The sequence below is a fragment of the Podarcis bocagei genome, assembly GCF_964188305.1.
Source record: "Podarcis bocagei genome assembly, chromosome: 5".
Classification (NCBI taxonomy): Eukaryota; Metazoa; Chordata; class Lepidosauria; order Squamata; family Lacertidae; genus Podarcis; species Podarcis bocagei.
In genome coordinates this window covers 75723545-75746574 of record NC_138129.1, presented here as the reverse complement: position 1 = coordinate 75746574, position 23030 = coordinate 75723545, and the positions used below count along the sequence as shown (strand labels likewise).

Below are 23030 nucleotides of genomic sequence, written 5' to 3'. Positions count from 1 at the left end.
TTGAAATAAAGCAGTTATAAATCCAACTATGACCAATATGATGCTGGACTCAGCCAATTCCTTTTGGATTCTTTCCAAGAACTTGGGTGAAATAGGCAGGTCTCAACCTAAGATATATATTTAGTATCTTTTAGGAAGTTAGGAGGGAGGTAAAAAAACCCAAGACTTCACTATAGATTTATTATTTCCCCTTCAGAAGACCATTTATACAGGAAATGCATCCTGATTATTTAGTTGTTGCATGGTATCCAGGTGAGGTGGTTCAGACTAATTAGTACACAAAGGGGTTAATACCATAGAGTAAGCTGTCCTGCCAGGCTCAGCTATGTCCACTTCCCTTACATTGAGAGGAAATGGGCAATCAAGCCTATTGATCAGTCTACCTGAGAAGCTCAACATGTTAGGTCTGAGCTAGTTGCTCCAAACTCAGACCACATGTCTCTCACAAGCCACTCTCGAGTTCTTATACCAATAATTTAGGAACTTTCACCACTTTGGAACTAAACTAAGTTTTACTGCCTGTGCAACCTTTTTGACCGATATGGAAAAGCACATAAACCTGACCTTTGAAGTGTTTGTAACTAAACAGTTTTTAACTTACTAAACATGTCGTCTTTTCCTATGCCGGGGGAAGAGGAACTCACTTGGAAAGGCTTGTTTTAAAGGCCTAACGAACTATATTTCCATGCTTTACATTATTATTATTATTATCATCATTATTATTTATTGAGTTTATATACTGCCCTATACCTAGAGGTCTCAGGGCGGTTCACAGAAAACATTTTTGGCTACATATTTTTGTTGTGATTTAAAATTTCTGCTGGGGTTCTCTCATCAAGGAGTACTTGCCCCAAACTAGGTATCCAGGAATTCTCCTTTTTATACCTATTTTTTGCCTTGAACCAACACTGTTCAAGTGTAGTGGGTCCAGGCCTGTGGAACTCCTCCTCACCTGAGATTGGACAGCACCCTCCTTGTTTAACAGGCCCTGTAGCTCCTTCTACACCAAGAAAATGATTTTGGAAGCTTAAAGCACTTTGTGTTTGGCTCTCGCAAATGAGTTAATCTGTGCCCTACAGTATGTCATCTCATATACACACACAAATCCCACTGTGCAGCAACAAGCATTGCACTGTTGTTAGGCTGTTGTTGTGGACTGTCTTCTGGGTTTGCTAAATTTTTCATTATTTGTCAAGACCCACCATCCGTGATGCAACAGGAGCCCTCTTAGGCGCCACAGAGAAAAATCCATTCATTTGTTGGCCGTAGAATCATAGTTTAGGATCCGAGTTAGGTTATGCCATCTTGAAGTAATGTGAGCAAAGTCAGAGTCCAGCCACTGGGATGAATGAAAAGAGATTCTAAAACAATACCGAACCAGACCACCTTCATAAAATTTAGTTTCATTGAAGTGGTAAAACCACAGGGAAGGAGTAATGGAGAACCTCTGAAACAACAATGGGATATTAGCTCCGCCCAAAACACGATGGAGAGCAGCAATGGCTGGAGAAAAATAAGATATAACCTTTCACAAGGACAAAGAAGAACACCATGGATAGAATAATTGTCACACACAGGAGGAATAAGGATATGGTTTGAATGCTACACTTCTAAACTAAATAATTTAATGTGTCAAGATGAATGGATATCGTTAATACTGCAGTTTTTGTAGAAGGGGTTGTTATTTTGAATGAACTGTAATTGAGATGAGTAAGATTTTGGAACGCAGAAACAATTTAGGCCACCTAAATTATATAATTTGGCATCTGAATGATTGGGATTAATAATTGCATTATAATTTGGCATTGTTATGATGAAGCTACCACTGGATTATTGTAATTGAAAACAAAATTTATTGTAAAAAATAAAATAAAATTTAGTTTTAAATCCATTGTTTCCAGTCATTTAAATCTAGAATTATTTCAGAGGCCTTAGTTCATATTTAGTGGTAATTACGCGGGTGGCACTGTGGGTTAAACCACAGATCCTAGGACTTGCCGATCAGAAGGTCGGTGGTTTGAATCCCCACGATGGGGTGAGCTCCCATTGCTTGGTCCCTGCTCCTGCCAACCTAGCAGTTTGAAAGCACGTCAAAGTGCAAGTAGATAAATAGGTACCACTCTGGCGGGAAGGTAAACAGTGTTTCCGTGCGCTGCTCTGGTTCGCCAGAAGCGGCTTAGTCATGCTGGCCACATGACCCGGAAGCTGCACGGCGGCTCCCTCGGCCAGTAAAGCGAGATGAGTGCCGCAACCCCAGAGTCAGCCACGACCGGACCTAATGGTCATGGGTCCCTTTACCTTTACCTTTCTACCACTGGCCAACATCTCTGCTGTTGTGTTAAGCATCTTCTTATGGGGTCAGATTCCATTCTTTTAAACATCTCCAGCTTCCCTCTTTTCATTTTGGTACCCATATTGTGCTCTGTACCAAAAGCCATACCACTACATGGCCAGGAAAGCACCCACCTTTTTAGAACCTACCCCTTTCGCTGCCATTTCAGTAGCTGGCATTACGTTCGATGGCAGAGTCACCGGTGACAGTTCTGGGGCATTTTGCTGCGGCGCCAGGGTCATCAGGGTCAGTTTCTTAGCCTGTTTTGGCTGTTGGCGTTGGCTAAGTTGCAGGATTCCTGCATCGGGCGCTAAGGAAATTAAGCAAAGCTGTATGAGCGAAGGAGTCCTAACAGCGCTCCAAAAATTGGTCTTTTTAAAGATTATTTGCCAACTTGTCTACTGTCACAGCCTGGAAGCCTTTTTTGGGGGTACTTCTGCAAATTTTGGGGTCCCCCCTCCGAATATGCCGATACTTTCCTTGTGTATAGGGGTGGAGCTGTTTTGCATCTATAAAGATCAACACTCACATTTTGTATCATGATTTGTCTGCAGAGAGCTTAGATTATGTCAGCTAATTAAGTGCCGTATTTTTTGCTCTATAGGACGCACCCGACCATAGGACGCACCTTGTTTTAGAGGGGGAGAACAAGAAAAAAAATTCTCCCCCTCTCTGCTCAGCGCCCCTTCAGCGAAGCGGCAAGAGAAACGGAGCCCCTTCCATTTCTCCTCCCGCTTGGCTGAAGGGGCGCTGCACAGCTCTCCCTCTCTGCTGAAGCCAGGAGAGTCTTGCTCTCCTGGCTTCAGCAAAAGGAACCCGAAGCCTCCGGAGTGCAGCGGGACCTCCCACTGTGTTCCGGAGGCTTCAGGCGGCTATCCCTGAAGCCTGGAGCGCGGGAGGGGTTGGTGCGCACCGACTCCTCTCGCTCTCCAGGCTTCAGCGAAAGCAACACGTAGCCTCTGGAGCGCGGAGGGAGCGCTCCCTCTGCGCTTTGGAGGCTTTGCGTTGCTATCGCTGAAGCCAAGGAGCCTGCATTCGCTCTATAGGACGCACACACATTTCCCCTTAATTTTTAGAGAGTAAAAAGTGCGTCCTATAGAGCAAAAAGTATGGTAAGTATTCGTTCCGATTTGTTTGTGGGGAGATGAGATGATGTTGCATCTAAGCAAGAGTTATCCCACCTTTTCCAGTGTATCTCCCCTTCACTTTACTTACTGCAAAAAGCTTGATCTTTTAGGAAAGCAGATTTGTTGCAGAAGACCTCCCAAGCAACTAGAATTGTGCGTTCTGAATTTGCCAGTGTGTGATGGAATTCCACCCCCAAATGGCAACAGTCTAGTATTACTGTTTAGGATTCTCCCCAAAATAAACCCAACGTGCACCCAAATCTTTTGCAGTAACCTATCTTATAAACAGTTATAACTAAACACATAGTTTGGGCAGCTATTTTACCACATAATTTTATTTTATTAGGTATATTTTCTTAAATGCTGATTTTACTTGTATTTTGAAAACTAAAGTCAAATTCTTTTTAACATTCGATTTTATGGGTATCGTTGATATTGCTAATGGATATATGCCATTGTTTTTAAATATATGATATTGTTTTATATAAAATTCTTAGCCGTTTTGTTGATTAAGCGGTATATAAACCCCGTCAAATAAATAACTAAATAACTAAATAAATACCAGGAAAATTTATTTAACATTGGCAATACTTGTATTGGGCATTTTTTCCCCTTGAGTGTTCCAAATGCTAATGCAATATATGTATACTTCTATATTTTCCAATTATCTATCTACTGTTAGAGCAACTAAAACATCCATCATGGTCTTATTTGACTGAGAAGGCATTAAACATGTCAGATGAGTACTACTAGATCAGTGTTTCCCAAACTTGAGTCTCCAGCTGTTTTGGACTACAATTCCCATCACTCCTGACCACTGGTCTTGCTAGCTAGGGATGTTGGGAGTTGTAGTCTAAAAACAGCAGGAGAACCCCAGTTTGGAAAACAATGTACTAGAGGGAGCAGTTAGCACAATGCACCATTGAAAAGGTACATTTGTATTGTCAGCACTGAAATATATATTACAATATATCAATATTGTAAGGTCCCTTTGTCATACAGTAAACACCGATTGCTTTTGGCATTATCATTTCCTTAGCGGTAGACTAGAATTAAAACTAATTTAGATACAGCGGTACCTTGGGTTACACTTCAGGTTACATATGCTTCAGGTTACAGACTCTGCTAACCCAGAAATAGTACCTTGGGTTAAGAATTTTGCTTCAGGATGAGAACAGAAATCGTGCTCCGGCAGCGCAGCGGCATCGGGAGGCCCCATTAGCTAAAGTGGTGCTTCAGGTTAAGAACAGTTTCAGGTTAAGAACGGACCTCTGGAATGAATTAAGTACGTAACCAGAGGTACCACTGTATTGGGAGAAAATCTTAAGAAAGTTTGTCAACTAGAACCAGCTCAGAGACTTAAGCTATGGTACAATAGCTTAGATACAATATTTTCTGTTTTAATATCTCATGTGTTAGATGTAAGATTTCCCACTTCAATCACTCCATTTTCCTATATTTAATCAGCCTTGAAAGCAGCATATTCTTTATCCTACAACAGTTCTGCCGAATCTGACTACTAAATCTTGTCACCAGCCATAAATAAGTATCAGTTGTTTACTCTTTGTTTTAGATGTTTGCCGTTGGAAAAGCTTCTCTCCAGAATGCAATATTTTACAGCCACTTCCATTGGTGCCACATTCCGCTAACAAACCTTTGCTCAATTAATTCTCTTACCGTCTGTTCTTTTCCCTTTCCTTCTCCCTTTATTGACCACCACTATTTTCTCATCGGGGGGCATCTGTGCAACTTTCTGCAGAAAGACTTTTTCTAACGCTTGGGCCATGAAAACAATGTCATCACCGGGCTGCAAGACAAGCATTACACATGAGATCAAGGTGCTTGTTATGCTAGACTAACATTCACATTACATTCAGCTGCGAGTCAGCGGGCAGGGACTGGTTTGTTTTTAAGTCACAGAGCTCAGGGCTCATTAGAGAGAATGGGGCACTGTCGCACCAATCCTGGGGCTTGTGTTTCCATTGCAGCTCATCCGAGAGGTCTCCACCCTTTGCAAAGAGCTGACTTATGAACAGCTGAAGGACTCCAATAACACCAGCTCCTACAAAACAGTAGTATCCTAGATTCTAGAATTCTAGATTCAGGTAGTTCTGGGTATAAGCTTTTGTGTGCAGGAACACGAAATCTGAAGAAGTGTGCATGCACACAAAAGCTTGTACCCAGAACGAACTTAGTTGGTCTCTAAGGTGCTACTGGACAATTTTTTTTTAGTATCCTAGAAGTACAGGTTACATAAACATGGGTTTTCGTTCCCTGCAAAGTGCCTCGTTCCTGAAATTGTACCTGGGTGGCGCTGTGGGTTAAAACCACAGAGCCTAGGACTTGCTGATCAGAAAGTCGGTGGTTCGAATCCCTGCGATGGGGTGAGCTCCCGTTGCTCGGTCCCAGCTCCTACCAACCTAGCAGTTTGAAAGCATGTCAAAGTGCAAGTAGATCAATAGGTACCGCTCCAGCGAGAAGGAGTCATGCTGGCCACATGACCCGGTAGCTGTACGCCGGCTCCCTCGGCCAATAAAGCGAGATGAGCACCGCAACCCCAGTTGGTCACGACTGGACCTAATGGTCAGGGGTTCCTTTACCTTTAAACATACATATGCAGCTGAATTTGATGCAGATTATAGGAAAGGTGGATATGAAAAGCAGGTTGAGGCAGGACACTGAAGGAGCCTGGTTTAGCTGCTTCTAGAAGCAGGCAAAGCGAACAGGTCATGGTTTCCCAAACTTGGGTCTCCCGCTGTTTTTGGACTACAACTCCCATCATCCCTAGCTAGCAGGACCAATGGCTAGGGAATGATGGGAATTGCAGTCCCAAAACAGCTGGAGTCACAAGTTTGGGAAACCCTGGTTTAGGTGAATGGGTACACAAATGCAACACCACCAACTTGGATAGCTCAGCTGGTTAGAGCATGGTGCTGGTGACACCCAGGTTGCTGGTTCGATCCCCGTATGGGACAGCTACCTATTCCTGCATTGCAGGCAGTCGGACTAGTAGATGATCCTCAGGGTCTCTTCCAACTCTACAATTCTGTGATTTGATGAAACAAAACCTTTTATAACAAATAATTGAGAGAGAGGGGATGTGGAACAATTGCCAGGCAGTGGAGCAGCAGGAGATGTATGCAAATGTTTATGCATGTTTTTGATGATGTTCAGGTATTTGAGTAGAGTAAAAAAAGAAAGAAAAGAAAACAGAAGTGGAGTATCCCATCATTACAATTAAATGCCTGTTTTAAGAATCTGCCCTACTTTTGCAACTGTAAGTTGTTTAAAAAGGCTGTATTTTAAATTGTCGTAACCAACCCTGGGACCTTAGGAGGAAGGGTAAACAATAAATTAAATTATTAGCAGCAACAACAGAGGATTCTGCTGCCATTAAATAATCCCAAATAGCCCTTACAGACCACTGCAGAGAATTCTGAAGAACTGCCACCTTTGGCTGTACATCAAACATACCTTGTTATACAAATAGCAATTTGCAAACATAGTTTTAAAATCTTCAATGCATTCTGCAGCACAAGTGTAGCATGTGTGTTCCAGACGTTTCTGAATTGTAGTCAAGTCCATTGGATTTTTAATAATGCTATAATAATCCTGTTTGAAGTTTTTTTTAAAAAGAGAGAGAGAGAGAGAGAAACGTTAGAGTACCATGACTTAGAAGAGCAGTTAGTTGCCGAAACCATAGACTCCTGGCCCTGTGTCTTGGAGGGGGAAACTTTTCCATATTGAAAAAAGGTGTTCAGAGCAAAATATAACCTTCAATGTAAACTACTGTCCAAAGCCTTACTGAAATCTGCTTAATTTATGGCAGTGGATTGGGTGTAAGAGGAAAAATGGCATTTATATGGCTAAAGTCAAGTATTTTACATACAATCTCAGGAATTCTTAAAGCAAGCAGGTGGTGATCGGTAGGGAAAACACATTTTCCCTCTGGAGAAAGGTTTCAGACAGCTAATGAATTGCGGGGGTGGTGTTATTGTGCCTTCTATAATTAGGAACAAAACACAGCTTTCCAAAACAATTTAACTCGTGAATTATTCCCTCTATTCCTATAGAACTGTTCCTAGATCTTAACATCTTCTCCAGCACCTCGTTGATGCTTAAAAGGTAAAGGTAAAGGGAGCCCTGACCATTAGGTCCAGTCATGGCCGACTCTGGGGTTGCAGCGCTCATCTCGCTTTATTGGCCAAGGGAGCCGGTGTACAGCTTCCGGGTCATGTGGCCAGCATGACTAAGCTGCTTCTGGCAAACCAGAGCAGTGCACGGAAACGCCGTTTACCTTCCTGCCGGAACGGTACCTATTTATCTACTTGCACTTTGACATGCTTTCGAACTGCTAGGTGGGCAGGAGCAGGAACCGAGCAATGGGAGCTCACCCCATCGCGGGGATTCAAACCGCTGACCTTCTGATCGACAAGTCCTAGGCTCTGTGGTTTAACCCACAGCGCAATGCTTAAGACCAAGTAAAACCCAGATGCACTGTAGCTGCATACCCAGTTTAGGGGTGTTTCTAGGGGCACCCTGAATTTTAGTTTATATACCCCCCCCCAGACCCAATGAATATAAATATATTTTAATCCAGGAAGGCAGTTAGTGGAAGAACTAACACACAGCCACAGGTAGAGAGGAGCATAGAAGGAACAATTTCGTCTGTAGCACTCGCCAAAAAGTTGTTCATAGATGACAAGCCAAGGTTGATGGTACAATGTTCTTACATGTATATGAAATACGTTTTAAGTGTCTCCCTTAGAAATCTGAAGAGGCAGAAGAGGCCCAGGGCTAGTTCATATATATATATATATATATATATATATATATATATATATATATACACACACACACACACACACACACACACACACACACACACATATATAAACAACACTGAGTGAATGACCTCTAATATTAACCTCAAGTGACAGCTTCTTTGGAAATCCAACACCAGAAATGTAAAGTGACAGTCACTTTGAAAGCACTTTTGGACAAACTGACCATTTGAGTTTGTCAAGAAAAACAGAAACGCGTCTGAGGGGTTTAGCCTTCACTGACAATATCCAAGCCCTGCAATGATTTTTGAAGAGAAAGGCCCACAGACTAAGTATGCATGTTATAGTTCAGCCAATAAACAGTCAGGAAAAAGAAAAGATTGAATACTGATAAGCACCAAAATCAGCTGTGATTACATGGTCTTTCAGTAAACTGGTAGATGACTTAAGATTAATCAAAAGGGACCTATTTTAATTGGTCAGCAAATTTGTAATTGGTACTGCTGAAAGTTAACAGCTATCTTTTCCTTTCTTTCAGTTCCGATGAGTTACTCTAATAGGAAATGAAATGCAGCTATTATGGGCTTTTCTTCCTACGATGAGTGAATTTTTGCCAGTTCAATTTATGTTACACATCCTTCAATATCTAAAATGCAGAGGTTTTGTTCAGAGACAATGTATTTTAATTTGATTGATTGGATAGGGGGCCAAGAAGGTTGAAGAGTGAAATTTGTGAATGTTTTGAGTAAGTGATTGATAGCACTAATTATAGTATAGGGGAACTTAAGAGGGCAAGGCCATATATAATATAGTCACATTAATTATTTTACAAGTATGAATTATGGATTTGTGTTTAAGGGAGAAGACTTACTCTTCATTATGAAGAAGTTCTGGGAGATTTCATTTTTTAATTTTATATAGCAACTGCTGAAAAAATAATTGCCATCAAATAGAATAAATACCACATAGCTGTAATTGTTGTGTTGCTTCTCCACATTGAACTAGGGTGTTTTCACACATTGCTGCAGATCATTTTCTACATATACAATGTATGTGATTTTCTTTTATCATGACAATTTTCAGCCAATTTGCTTCAGTCTTATTGATGGTAGTATCTTATACTTTATCAGATGTAATTATTTATAATTTATAGCGATATGTTCTAATCTTTGGTGCCTTGCGGCATTAAGATTCTATTATTGTGCATTAAAAGCTGCATTATATACCGCAGTGTGTTTGTATTTAGAAACACACAACAGCTGCATTCCTAAGAGCATCTCACCATCTATAGTTGCTCTGGTTTTTATTGATACTTTAAAAAACTGTATTAACTATATTAGCAAGGAGTGTGCTCATGTTCATGAAGAGACACCCTCCTCTTAAATCACTTGAGTAGCAATTCAAAAACCCAATCCACCATGCCAAGTGTGTGTGGATACAGAAAAAACTCCTTTCACCCTGCCCAAAACCTTTCCACCATGCTCCATCCATGGAGTGATCATTCATCTGGTGCTGAGCTCCCTGAGCTCTGGAGGGATTCCCACTGGGCAACGGCACACAGGAAGCCCCCAAAATGGGACTTCAGGGGAGCCAGCCCAGAATCCATTGGATTTCAGAACAACCCTGCTGATGGCATTGGGTCCAATGTGTGGGGTGTAACATCACCAAAGCAGTCAAATGCAACATTTCCTGTTTGCCGAGAGTAGACACACAGGGCAATGTTGATCCAGCCAGGAGGACTTCCTGTCATACCTGGTCTGGAGCATCCTCCTCCTGCGTGTGGTCAGGTGCGACCCTGGCAGACCCTATAAAGGGGCTGGTCACGCAGCCATCTTCCCCTTCCTCCATTTTTCTCTGGACCCATCTTGATGCCTTTTGCTGTCTGCTGGCTCTCAGCCAGCAACACATGGGCTCAGTCCCCATATAAGATTAACCCACACGCTCTTCTGTAACTACAAGCTAAAGCCTGCCCTTCAGGGAACCTACTGTGAACTGAATGAGAATAAACTCCTTATTACTTTTAAGAGAAGACTGTTGTGTCTTTATTCTTTTTAAGAGGGATAAAAGGGGAATTTACCAGGAACAAATCCAATCTGGACAAGCCAGACTGGATTGCTTAACTCAGGAGATTCAAACGAATCAACCAGCTTGCTTCCAGCAATGTGCAAGGGAATGTGCTCTGCTACCAGCTCACTAGCGTGAGTGAGGAAGGATAATATTGAATCAATATATCCTCTCCTACTGTTCACAACATTCCCACACCATTGAGACGGGTGTAGTGCTGAGCAGGGCTATACCCATCCCTACCTTTCCCCCGGCTGATGTGAGCAACAGTGGCTATAGCACTTTGTCCCATGGCACCCCATGGCTGACTGGTCAGGGATAAGATTGCTCTGTTATGCAGGAACACCTGCTATAGTTTGCCATATGTGATAACAGCGAGAGAGAGGAAGTTCAAGAATTTGCCACAGATAATGAGATGCGGGTGGCGCTGTGGGTTAAACCACAGAGCCTAGGACTTGCCGATCAGAGGGTTGGCAGTTCAAATCCCTGTGACGGGTGAGCTCCCGTTGTTCAGTCCCTGCTCCTGCCAACCTAGCAGTTCGAAAGCACATCAAAGTGCAAATAGATAAATAGGTACCGCTCTGGCGGGAAGGTAAACGGCATTTCCGTGTGCTGCTCTGGTTCGCCAGAAGCGGCTTAGTCATGCTGGCCACATGACCCAGAAGCTGTTTGCAGACAAACGCTGGCTCCCTCGGCCAATAAAGCAAGATGAGCACCACAACCCCAGAGTCGTCCATGACTGGACCTAATGGTCAGGGGTCCCTTTACCTTCAAGGCTAATGTGCTTGCATCACCACAGTTTCTCACTGAAAGATGAGCTGCAAGTTCAGACATGTGTACCCCTGCGTCTTCCTTAACTATTCATATTTCTGTTAAAGATAAAGTACAGTAAACTCTTACCGGGAGGTTTAGGCCTGCAGCGTCTACCGGCTGGTGAAACGGCCAGGAGAAGTTATGTTTCCACATTGCTCTCATGAGCACCCTCTGCAAATACTGAAGCTGATTTGTCAAACGTCCAGTTCCTTGGACATTGATGTATTCTGGAGGGGGAGGGTTGACAATTGTCGTATGCTGCTGAACTGGGGCAGTCATGTTGATCTCTAGGGCGTATCTGTTGCCTTGTAGGTCAACCTCTCTGTCAGAGAATCTGCAAGAAAAGTGATCCACGGCATGTGAATTGATTCATTGTTTTGTCTTTACTTTACTTCCTTTCGCAGGACCTGTAAGACAGAGCTATTCTGCCTGGCTTTCAATTTGAATTTAGCCTGATCTTTTATTCCCCTTCCCTTCCCCTTTTATGAAGATTACCCACTCTGGAATCCCACAGCTAATTCTCCCCTGGTCTCCTCGCTGGCCCAAATAGGACTAATTTAGCCAGCTAGCCCTGGTGATCATCTAATGTTTATTGGATGGATTTCCCCCCTAAGTTGATTTTTGAATTCTGAATTTATGGTTATTCACATTTTATACTGTATTTTATGCTGTTTTTAGTTGCATCAATAAGTGTTTTAAATTTGTTGTTAGCCGCCCTGAGCCCAGTTTTCTGAACCGGGAAGGGCGGGGTATAAATAAAAAATTATTATTATTATTATTATTGATAAACAATGTTTTCAAGAAGGTGGAAAGCCTCAAAAAGGCATTGTTAGCTGCGATACAAAACGCACACGTTTTGTGCGTGAATCAATAGCAAATCCCATTTACGGATGGCAAAACTAGGGTGAGAGATACCTGGAACAGCAATCCCTCTTACGGTCAACTTGGGGGGATGTTGGGGGAGGAGAAAGAAACCTACTGCATGTGTAGCTCTTTGTACTGCATTTTTAAAAACCTCACTTTTCAGCCAAAAGGCTCACAGAGCAGTTTACAATGATCAATAATAAGATGCCCTCAGGCTTACCGTCTAAAATACACGATACAAAAAGAGGAGGAAAAGGAGGGGATGGTGGGGGGAGGAAAAAAGTATAGTCAAGCACTAGTTCTTAGTTGCAAGTTTCTTACAAGCATGTTTTCTACCAGCGGGGACACAAACAAGATATTTGCAGCTTCTTCTTCACTGATGGATGGGACCAGGTTGATCTACCCATTGCCATGATGCTTGTGGAGCAGAGAGCACCTTCCAGCAGTTCTTTTTTTATATATATAAATTTTTATTATTTTTACAAAATTTTTAAAACAATACAAACATATAAAAAGACATACAAACACGTATAATTTCATGACCTTTTTTTTTCATAAACCTTGTTTCTCGGACTCCCCCATACCTCCCCTTTCTGCATCCCAATGTCCAAAATTTTCCAGCAACTTCTAAGTTAGTTCTGTCAAACATATGTCTTCTTAATCTTTCCTTCAGTCTAATCTTGTATCACTGTAACCCTTTCTTTCTCAAAACCTCGACATTCTAACATTCATCAAGTTTATAATAGTCCTTAAGATAGATTTTAAATTTCTTCCATTCTTCTTCCGCCGTCTCCTTCCCCTGGTCGCGGATTCTGCCAGTCATCTCGGCCAGTGTCATATAGTCCATCACTTTCATCTGCCATTCTTCCAGAGTGGGTAGATCTTGTGTCTTCCAATACTTTGCGATAAGTATTCTTGCTGCTGTCGTAGCATACATAAAAAAGATTCTATCTTTCTTTGACACCAATTGACCGACAATGCCCAAGAGAAAGGCCTCTGGTTTCTTAGAGAAAGTGCATTTAAGTACCTTTTTCATTTCATTATATATCATTTCCCAGAAAGCCTTAATCTTCGGGCACGTCCACCAAAGGTGATAGAAAGTACCTTCAGTTTCTTTACACTTCCAACACTTATTATCAGGCAAATGATAAATTTTTGCTAGCTTGACTGGGGTCATGTACCACCTATAGATCATTTTCATAATATTTTCCTTTAAGGCATTACATGCCGTAAATTTTATACCGGTGTTCCACAACCATTCCCAGTCAGCAAACATAATGTTGTGACCAATGTCCTGTGCCCACTTAATCATAGCCGATTTAACTGTTTCATCTTGTGTATTCCATTTCAGCAGCAAATTATACATTCTTGACAAATTCTTGGTATTGGGTTCTAACAATTCAGTTTCTAATTTTGATTTCTCCAACTGGAAGCCAATTTTCCTATCTTGTTTGTAGACCTCCATTATTTGATAATAATGGAGCCAATCTCGTACTTTAGGTTTCAATTTCTCATGACTTTGTAATTTCAATTTATCTCCATCTTGTTCCAAGATTTCCCAATACTTTGGCCATTCAGCCTCCATATTGCGTTTCTTCAATGCCTTAGCCTCCAAGGGTGACAACCATCTAGGGGTTTTGTTTTCCAACAAATCTTTATATCTTATCCAAACATTAAATAACGCTTTTCTGACAATGTGATTTTTAAAAGCCCTATGCACTTTGATTTTATCATACCATAAATATGCATGCCAACCAAATGCATTATTGAAACCTTCTAAATCCAAGATATCTGTGTTCTCGAGGAGCATCCACTCTTTCAGCCAGCAAAACGCTGCTGCTTCATAGTACAGTTTTAAGTCCAGCAGGGCAAATCCCCCTCTTTCTTTTGCATCTGTAAGTACTTTAAATTTTATTCTGGGCTTTTTGCCCTGCCAGACAAATTTCGCAATGTCTTTCTGCCACTTCTTGAAACAGTCCATCTTGTCAAGAATCTGCAAAGTTTGAAACAAAAATAACATTCTGGGCAATACATTCATCTTAATAACTGCAATTCGGCCTAACATTGACAATTTCAAATTTGACCATATTTCTAGATCTTTTTTAATTTCTGACCAACATTTTTCATAGTTGTCTTTATACAAGTTCAAATTTTTAGATGTCAAGTGAACCCCTAGGTATTTCACCTTCTTAACCACTGTCAAACCTGTCTCTTCTTGAAATTTCTCCTTCTCCATGACTGTTAATTTTTTTTCTAAGACTTTAGTCTTTTGTTTGTTCAGTTTGAATCCGGCTACCTGGCCAAATTGTTGAATTATCTCCAACACCCTTTTCGTACTAGTGTCTGGCTCTTGTAAGGTCAATACTAAGTCATCTGCAAAGGCCCTTAACTTATAATGTTTAGCTCCGACCTGTACACCTTTAACCTGCTGGTCATTTCTAATCATATTTAGCAACACCTCCAGAACAGAAATAAAAAGCAATGGGGAAATTGGGCACCCCTGTCGTGTTCCTTTTTCTATCTTAAGTTCCTCAGTTATCACATTATTTACAATCAGCTTAGCTTTTTGTTCAGAGTATATCGCACCCATACCATTCTCAAATCCTTGACCTACCCCCATCCCATGAAGATTCTTTTTCATAAAACTCCAAGAAATATTGTCAAAGGCTTTCTCCGCGTCCACAAAAATCAACACTGCTTTGGTGTTTATGTTCACCTCTAGTAGTTCCAAGATGTCTATTATATTCCTTACGTTGTCTGATAAATGCCTTTTTGGGAGAAAGCCTGCTTGGTCCTTATGAATCTTCTCCATCAACACTCTTTTAAATCTTTTTGCCAAAATGTCTGCAAAAATTTTGTAATCCACATTAAGTAATGATATTGGGCGGTAGTTCTTAAGTTGAGTCTTTTCAGTCTCTGTCTTTGGTATGAGTGTAATATAAGCTTCTTTCCACGACTCTGGTGCCTTTCCCCCCTCTAAAATCTCGTTGCAGACTTCCTTTAATGGTTGAACCAACCACTCCTTCAAAGCTTTGTAGTATCTGGAAGTCAGTCCATCTGGTCCTGGAGATTTGCCCAGTTGCATGTCCTGAATGGCACCCTCTATCTCTTGTTCTGTTATTCTCTGGTTTAAATCCACCTTGCTTTGATGAGAGATTTTTTGTAATCCATATTTATTAAGGAATTCATCTATGTCCTCTTCATTTTGTGGCCCTTGAGAGTAAAGTTTTTTTAAAATAGCTCAGGAAACAGTTTCTAATCTCGTTGGGTTTAGATATATTCTTTCCATCCACTTCTAGGCTTGTAACTGTATTTAGTTTCTGCCTTTTCTTCAATTGCCAAGCCAGAAGTTTGCCACATTTATCTGCCAATTCAAATGTCTTTTGTTTCATCTGCTTTATCTTCCACTCAATCTCTTGATTCATCAATTCCATATATTGTGTTTGATATAACTTAATCTCTCTCAAAATCTCCTGGGACTTTGGTTTTGATCTTAATTTTTTCTCTCCTTCTTTTATCTTTTCCAAAATCTTTTCCTTCTTCTCATTCTGCTTTCTCTTTTTTATTGAATTTTGTTGAATCAGAAATCCTCGCATCACAGCTTTGCTTGCGTCCCAAATAACTCTTTTTTCCACATCGGCCTTTAGATTTATTTCAAAATAGTCCTTTAAAGTTTTTTGGGCCTTCATGTGGATCTCCTCATCTCGAAACAGGGTGTCATTCATCCTCCATCTAAATTGACCAGTTGTTGTAAGTTTCATTTCCATCTTCACGGCGTTATGGTCGGAGCAAGTTTTTGGGCAGATTTCTACTTTCTTAATCTTTGGAGCCATCCCACTAGTAATCCAAATTTGGTCAATTCTGGTCCAGGTCAGCATTGCTTGAGAGAAAAATGTTCCCTCTCTCTCAAGAGGGTTCCTCGTTCTCCATATGTCTATTAGGTCCATATTTTCAGTCATTTCAAAGAAGGTCTTCGGAAGTCTCCCTTCCTTGGAGATTGTCATTCCTTGTGCCTTGTCCATGTTTGTAGAAACCACACCATTCATATCTCCCATAATTATTACATTGTAATCCAAATAATCCATCAGAGTTTCATGAAGCTTCTTAAAGAATTCCGCCTTGCCTTCATTTGGTGCATAAACTCCAACTATTAAAATTTTTTCTCCTTGTGCTTGTATTTCAACTGCCAGGTATCTTCCTTGTTCATCTTTAAAGATCATTTTTGGAGCCCATTTCTCTTTTACATAGATCACAACTCCTCTTTTCTTGACTTTGTCCGATGAAATAAATTCTTGTCCTAATCTTTTGTTTATAAGTAGTTTCCTGTGTACCCTGGTTACATGGGTTTCTTGTAGGCAAATCAGGTCCAATTGTTCTCTTTTCAAAATATGAAACACTTGGCGTCTCTTCAAAGGCATGTTCAGCCCATTACAATTCCAACTAAGGAATTGCAGGGCCATCTTGTTATTTTTCCGTTACTCCTCCAACCGCTCCAAGTTGTTGCTCTTCCTCTGATGGTGGTGGGTTGAGTCCAAACGGTAGGTTCAGAATATCTAGTGCTCTCCTTTGTTCTGCAATTGGATCCACCGTTCCCTTCTGTAGGTCCTCTTGGTTTCTCTCCAAAAACTTCTCTTTATCTTGAATTGTCTTTATTTTCACCTTCTTTCCCTTGTAGCTAAAGGACAGTCCTTGTGGGAACTCCCACCTAAAGAGGATGTTGTTCTTCTTCAGCAGGTAGACCAGATCCTTGTAGAAGGTTCTCACCTCCAAGATGTATTTAGGGATGTCTTTAAAAATTTGTATAGGTGAATTTTCAATTTCCAAGGCCTTTTGGTAATGTAGTTTTAATATTTTGTCTCTTTCTTCCTTGGATCTAAGGATAATCAGGCAATCCCTCGGGGTCTTTCTGTTCAGTCTCCTGCCCAATCTAAATGCTGTTGTTATCTTAAATTCTTCCTCCTCCAAATCTTCCCAAAAGTCAGCGAACTTTTGTATTAGGAACTCCACTAGGCTGTCCCCTTCGCTCTCGGGAATTAATCTTAATTTCAGGTTTCTTTCCTTTCTCTGTAATTCCATCAAAGACAAAGTTGCATCATGTTCATAAACCTTTTTAGCAATCGGTTCTAGCTTCTCCTGTGTCTCTCCGGCAATGCTTCTGGCGTCCTCTGCGATTTTACGTGTTGCAGAATTTTCTTCAATCAACCTGTTTATAGTTTCTGTATTGCTTGTCACACTTTTGGTATTCAAGTCCAATCTCGCTGTTAATTCTGTTAATTTCTGTGTATTTTCTGTACTCTGCTTTGTCAAAGTCTCCAAAGATTGATTTATCTTGAGTAACGCCTGTGTCACTGACTCCATGGAGGCAGCTGTCACTTTTTCTTGTCCTGCTGTTCCTATAGGAGTTAAACTTGAGATTGAGCCTCTTTTCTTTTGTTGCTGTTGTTGCTGTTGTTGCTGTTGTTGCTGTTTAGCTTTGGCTCTGGTAGTTATCTCTTCTGCTGAGCCACTCATGTCCCAAGGACGTTCCCACAAAAACAATTCCCTGATGGAAAATCCCACTGTCTTAAACCGTTGCAACCGTTACTTTCAGCCCTCTAGGGGGAGCAAGCCAAAATGTCCAAGTAAGGAAACAAAGAAGTTAAAAACAAGTATATCAGGAGGCTTGAAAATATATGCTGCGACACTTTTTCCAGTAGATACTCTTTCAACACAGTCCAATATACTGTAGCAACAAAGTCTTAAAACTTTGTATCAAACAAAACTTCAACCATGTAACTTTCTCAAAAGTTTAAAGACAGTTCAGTGCCCTAATGTCTTATTTGGCAGTCCGTTTCAGGGTATTAAGACAGCAGAAGGCTTTTTCCTTTTAAATAAATCATGCAGGTTCTTAATGTCCCTTCTTCCTCCCCTCTGCCCTGCTTGCTAGAGGGGAAATCTAGATCCAATGTCAGGTTTAAATAATCCAAAAATACTTCATACGGATGCAGCTTTAAAGTTCCGTTGCTTTAGCTGTCATGCAGTCGGGGGAAGGCAGACTTCCTTAATTTTCACCTTCCCCGTTTTCAGCCGAATTTAAGATTTAAAATTTTCCAAATTGACGTTCAGTCTTACTCACAGGTTTTTCAGTCCCAAATTTACAGGAAGGAATCGGCGCTCTCCGTCAATGGCGACGCGGCTTCACTCTGCGGGCTGGGTAGCGACTCTCAGCACCGCGCTCTCCCGATGCCGTTCCGGAGCCTTTAAAAAGGCTCTTTCGCAGTAAGGGGGGGGCGCTTCTGGTGCCCACCGGGTCTCCTTGTTCACAGGCTTCCGCGCCTGTGATTTTAGGGGTCCCCCGCTTGCCGTAGCGGGTCAGACCCGAACTCACAGAGCAGTCCTCCTCCGGAGCTCGGAAAGAGGACCGCCATTAACGCTGGCGCCGACTGGAAGTCCCCCTTCCAGCAGTTCTTTGGTCCCCTGGCCAATGGGAGAGGGCAGAGTGCACTGCCCGTTGGTACTTGCACAAGAAGCAGGAAGGGGTGGGGGATTTGGGGTACCCATCTAAAGCAATTCAAACACTAGGAAGGAAAATAGCCTTATTATCAGCTAGTCAGGATGCCTCTCTGGTAGGACTCGCCAAAGTGTAATACAGTGGTACCTCGGGTTACAGATGCTTCAGGTTACATACGCTTCAGGTTACAGACTGTGCTAACCCTTGGGTTAAGAACTTTGCTTCAGGCTGAGAACAGAAATCGTGCTCTGGCGGCGTGGCGGCAGCAGGAGGCCCCATTAGCTTCAGGTTAAGAACGGACCTCCAGAACGAATTAAGTACTTAACCCTTGGTACCACTGTATTTGTATCTATCCGTCCCAGGATTCTGACAGACACATCCATGAGATTATCCCATTCATATCCCCATTTTTAATTTTTTTGGGTATATATAAAAAGTGTCTCTACGACAGTGAACCACTAGCAGCAACCACAAGTTTGACTGCTGATGCCTACATCCTTCTCAAGAGCTTAGCAAAGCTGCATCTCAGAAAAGCCATTCTGAATGAGGACAACTCGGAATCAGAATTATTTTATTTGATACAACCAAACTCAAGACATGGATGCGTTGGCAGGTCACTCTCATGTTCAAGATACAATGCCACCCAAATTTAAGAGGGGGGGGGAGTAAGGGCACATAAACTTATGGCTCATCACTCAGAAGATGCCAAGGAAATAGGAACTCTTGCATAAAGTGAGGAGCTGTGATCCCCCACCTACCCCCCACAGCATAAACCAACAATATCTGCATGGATCCACAAACGTACGAAGGGATATCATCAGCCAGTTTCCAGAGGTAGCATGTGTTTGAATGCAAGATGATGGATGACAAAACTGTGGGGGACAGCTATTGTTTTCATGCCATACCTGGTGTCCCTTGGCTTGTCGTTCTAGGAAAGGGGTTATTTAGAAGAGGCCATTTCTTACATCCACACCCTGAATCATGCAGATTCCTTGCTATTTGTCCAGGACTCTCAACTGTCTTCCTAACTGCCATAGAATCTTTAATCCTGGATGAACTTGTCAAGTCTGCTTCAGAACTGCCATGCATCTAGTCTTTCCGAGAAGCTAGGGCAAGATCCTGCCACAGAAACTAAGTAGCTGGAGACACTTCTTGAAGATGAGCAAAAGAGGTCACATAAAAAGAGGGTATAGATATTCAAATCAGGATCTGTGCCTCTGCAGAGGATATTGGACTTCCGCCTCTTCTCGACCCCAGCTATGGGTGCCCCATTCCTGATATACTCTAAATAGATAGATAGCTCTGGATTGTAGAAAGCCCAAATTAATTGCAACCTCAACTCTGTACACAACTGAGTTTTTGTCAGCCAATTTGTCAAGCCATCTGGATATGGATTCAGAGCCTGCCATAAGCCAATCACTCAGGAGGTACAGCAGAGAAACAAAGTACTGGGAGGAAAAATTGAGCTTGTAATTAAGCGAGGATTAAGAGGTTCTAAGAAACGTAATAGAATTTTATTCAAAGCAACTGTTAATTAAGGTACTAGCACACTAGGGGAATCTAGGTTCAACACAGCTATTGCAATAAGGAGTCATACAACAGACTTAATTCATATATAGATAGGCAGGTGCCTGCATACCATTTGGTTGGGGGGGGGAACGTCTTTGTTGTACCACAACAACCTTCAAAACAGTTGCTGTCACATCCCAAAGTGTTTTTGAGACAATATTGTGAATCATTTCCAGTCTGATGTAGAGGATTGGGTCAGTTGCGCTTTAACCAAACAGTTGCACGTTTCTCCTGGCTACAAAGCTGCTACTCCTTTCTCTTAGTATTTTGGCGCAGTACGCTCCCAATTTCCTAGCTGGCTTAACCAGTGCTCCTGACTTTTAAGAAGTCTCACCAGTCCTCGGAATAAAATTCAAGGTTTCGTGTCATTCAACAGCAGAACTTAACTGGATTTTGGAGGTTGTTGTTACACTTAGTTGTCAGAACACTGCATGCATCACACGCAAAAACATGGGCAACAAACCTTGAAGTTGCTCACCCAGAAAACCCAACCTCTCATGCATTAAACTGCACTGGAATCTTTTTGATGAAGGGAAAAACAAAATTATAAGACAAGCAATCTGGTCATGCTTTCCCTCCATCTATATGATGTGGCCAGGGATTTCAAGATTTCCTATCATTGAGCAGAAGCTGAGTAAGAGGATACCAAGCCAAGGTTCTCAATAGCAAGCTGCCAGCTGTACCCCTTTCTTGGGTGCACTTGTAGAGGAAAAGTCAACCGAGAGAAATGTGCCTCTTTATGCAATGTTATGTACTGAAGTTCTCACCCTGGGCCAGCAGGGGGATACTGTAGATAGTTTTCACTCAGGTCCACATATGCAAATAAGGGATCGAAAGTGACGTTCAGTGATTGGATAGTTACAGAAAATGGTTACTGTTGCGTTCTAGTGGAGCTCTATATAAGCAGGCTGGCTGAACCCTTCAGTTCAGTTCTGTTCTGGCCTGTGAATAAACAAGAGCTGTTTGAAGAATCGCTGTGTCGTCTGATATGTTCACCCAGAACTTAACATGCAACACAGTCTCTCAACAACTACAAGTCCCACAATTCCTGCTGATATTTCCTATGCACAAGCAGGAGGAGCCAACAGGGTGTGACTTCTAACCCAGAAGCGGAGAGGGACCAACCACCATAACAAGCAGGGTCATAGACATCTCTGGGACAGTGAGAGCTAGCCTGTGGTTCTGATAAGATGTACAGCCCCCCCCCCAATAAGGTGAGTAAATTGAGTTAAACCCTTTGCCTCTAGGGTGCATTGAAGATCTGGCATTAGCTTCCAGGAGCCAGAGTCTAGACTCTGGGTTTCTCACTTGTCTGTAACAAATACTGACCATGCAGCTGGGCCTGTTTGTAAATATCAGCAACCCAAAACCAGAAAGGGACAATATTTTGATTAGAACAAAATATTTGGGGGCACTGCTGGAAGAGGGGAGGGCATTTCACCCAACCCTTTGCCCAAAGGCACAGAGCTGAACATCTAAATCAGGGTGGAGAACCGGTAGCCATCATTTTACATACCCATAACAAAGAGGACTCGTCCTGGAAAAAGAGGACATATGGTAACTATAAATGTGTATATCCTACCAAGTTCAATACAGCTTGTTTTTGTTGGCAAAGACCTATACTTTCGTCAGCTCCTCCCTTTGTCTTTTGCAAGCAAAACTAACTGTGGGTCTGATTATTTATGGAACCATCTCATAATTAGGAAATATTTTTCTTTTCATTATGTCATTCGTAGCAGTGGCAGCCAAGCCACAAGTCGTCACGCACAATTTCTGATCCAGCATGGAAGAAAGAGAGAAAAATGTAAAAAATAAAAGTAGTTGGCAATCAGAGCTATAGCTTGAACCAGCCCAGTATCTTACCTGTAAGGAAGAAGCAGACCTCTGAAGCACAGCAAATCAGAACTTTCCCCTTTGCCTTTTCACTGCAGCCACATCTGCAGTTTGTAATTTCACAATGGCAACACCTGCCCAGGTATTTTCCCATATTAGTTTGTTTTAGAAAAGAAAAAAAACCCATCCAGAATAATTGAATAGCATGTTAGTTGTATTTCAGCTTAGCGACATATGGATTGGTTGTGTGTCTTAATTTCTTTCGCTAAGCAAGCAAGTCAGAGAGTAGTTCTTATGGGAAATAAAGGGAGATGTGAAGATTCTAGCTTGTCCAAACATTCCTTCCCCCGCTTTACATTAAATCAACGTAAGCATTGATTCCTGTTCCTGTAATAGTGTTATAGGAACGATTATCTAAACTTGTGTGGATGATTATCTAAACTTTTATTGCAGCCTTCTTAGATGCAAGTTTATTCAGCCGTCCATTGAGTTAGATGGGGTTTACTTAAAAAAGTAAGTTGTGCATGGAACTGCAGCAGAGAGTTTCTATGGATGTTATGGGAGCCAAATGAGATCCAACTATTTGGGGTCAAATCCTGCACTGACTTTGCCGAAGAGAAGCTGTGAACTGTGCATCTCTGACCAGCGTTAAATATGAAAATGTATTTTATTTGGTTGTTTGTATTGTTGTATGTTATGCTTATTGTATGTTATGTTCACATTTAATAAGGGTGGATTTCTGTATTGGGGGGTGGGGGTTTATGTTATGTTGTAAATAAAATTTCCAATTTTTTTTAATAATAATAAAGAAAATGGAGGATGGAATAATGTCTAGAATGTCATGGAGAGGAAGAAAGGCCACACAGATGTATGCTTGTGCACTATGATGGGACTCCGGCCATAACAATTGCTAAATAATGCTCTTTTATTTATATTTTCAATAAAAGCACCCACCCACCCTTTATTGGAATATGCCATTGTGTTCCACAGCAATGTTAAAGACAACTGGTTTAATGCAACAGGTAGTTCTCTCTCCTGGCACTTCCCTAAAAAGTCCTTTTTAAAATATAAAGCAAAACTTGTAACCTTACCTTTGAAACAGTTATTTTGCTGCCTAGAAAAGTCCAGGTGGCTCTAATTAGCACAGTCATAGC

General features: G+C 41.6%; 1 protein-coding gene and 2 long non-coding RNA genes across 14 annotated transcripts in view; 2 read left to right on the top strand and 1 right to left on the bottom strand.

Moving 5' to 3' along the window:
• Window positions 1–23030, top strand: part of LOC308586948 — a 562568-nt gene that overhangs the window by 242826 nt on the left and 296712 nt on the right. The window contains exon 2 of the long non-coding RNA XR_014008162.1: window positions 10311–10899. This is a non-coding gene — a long non-coding RNA (uncharacterized lncRNA). The remainder of the gene's footprint in view (window positions 1–10310; window positions 10900–23030) is intronic.
• The window catches only part of BRDT (bromodomain testis associated), a 73272-nt gene that overhangs the window by 26730 nt on the left and 23512 nt on the right, over window positions 1–23030 (bottom strand). For 8 of the 12 annotated variants that reach the window (XM_081193963.1, XM_081193969.1, XM_081193967.1 and 5 more), the window contains 4 exons: window positions 11208–11454; window positions 6934–7071; window positions 5137–5266; window positions 2467–2642 (listed from right to left, as the gene is read on the bottom strand). In XM_081193963.1, coding sequence (XP_081050089.1) covers window positions 2467–2642; window positions 5137–5266; window positions 6934–7071; window positions 11208–11399 — 636 coding nt within the window. In that variant the 5' untranslated portion in view covers window positions 11400–11454. Of the gene's footprint in view, window positions 1–2466; window positions 2643–5136; window positions 5267–6933; window positions 7072–11207; window positions 11455–19379; window positions 19489–23030 lie in introns of those variants that run through there. The other 4 variants (XM_081193968.1, XM_081193966.1, XM_081193970.1 and 1 more) reach the window with 3 other exon arrangements.
• Window positions 19619–22838, top strand: LOC308586938. Its single transcript, XR_014008152.1, has 2 exons — window positions 19619–22018; window positions 22330–22838. It is a non-coding gene; the product is annotated as an uncharacterized lncRNA (long non-coding RNA).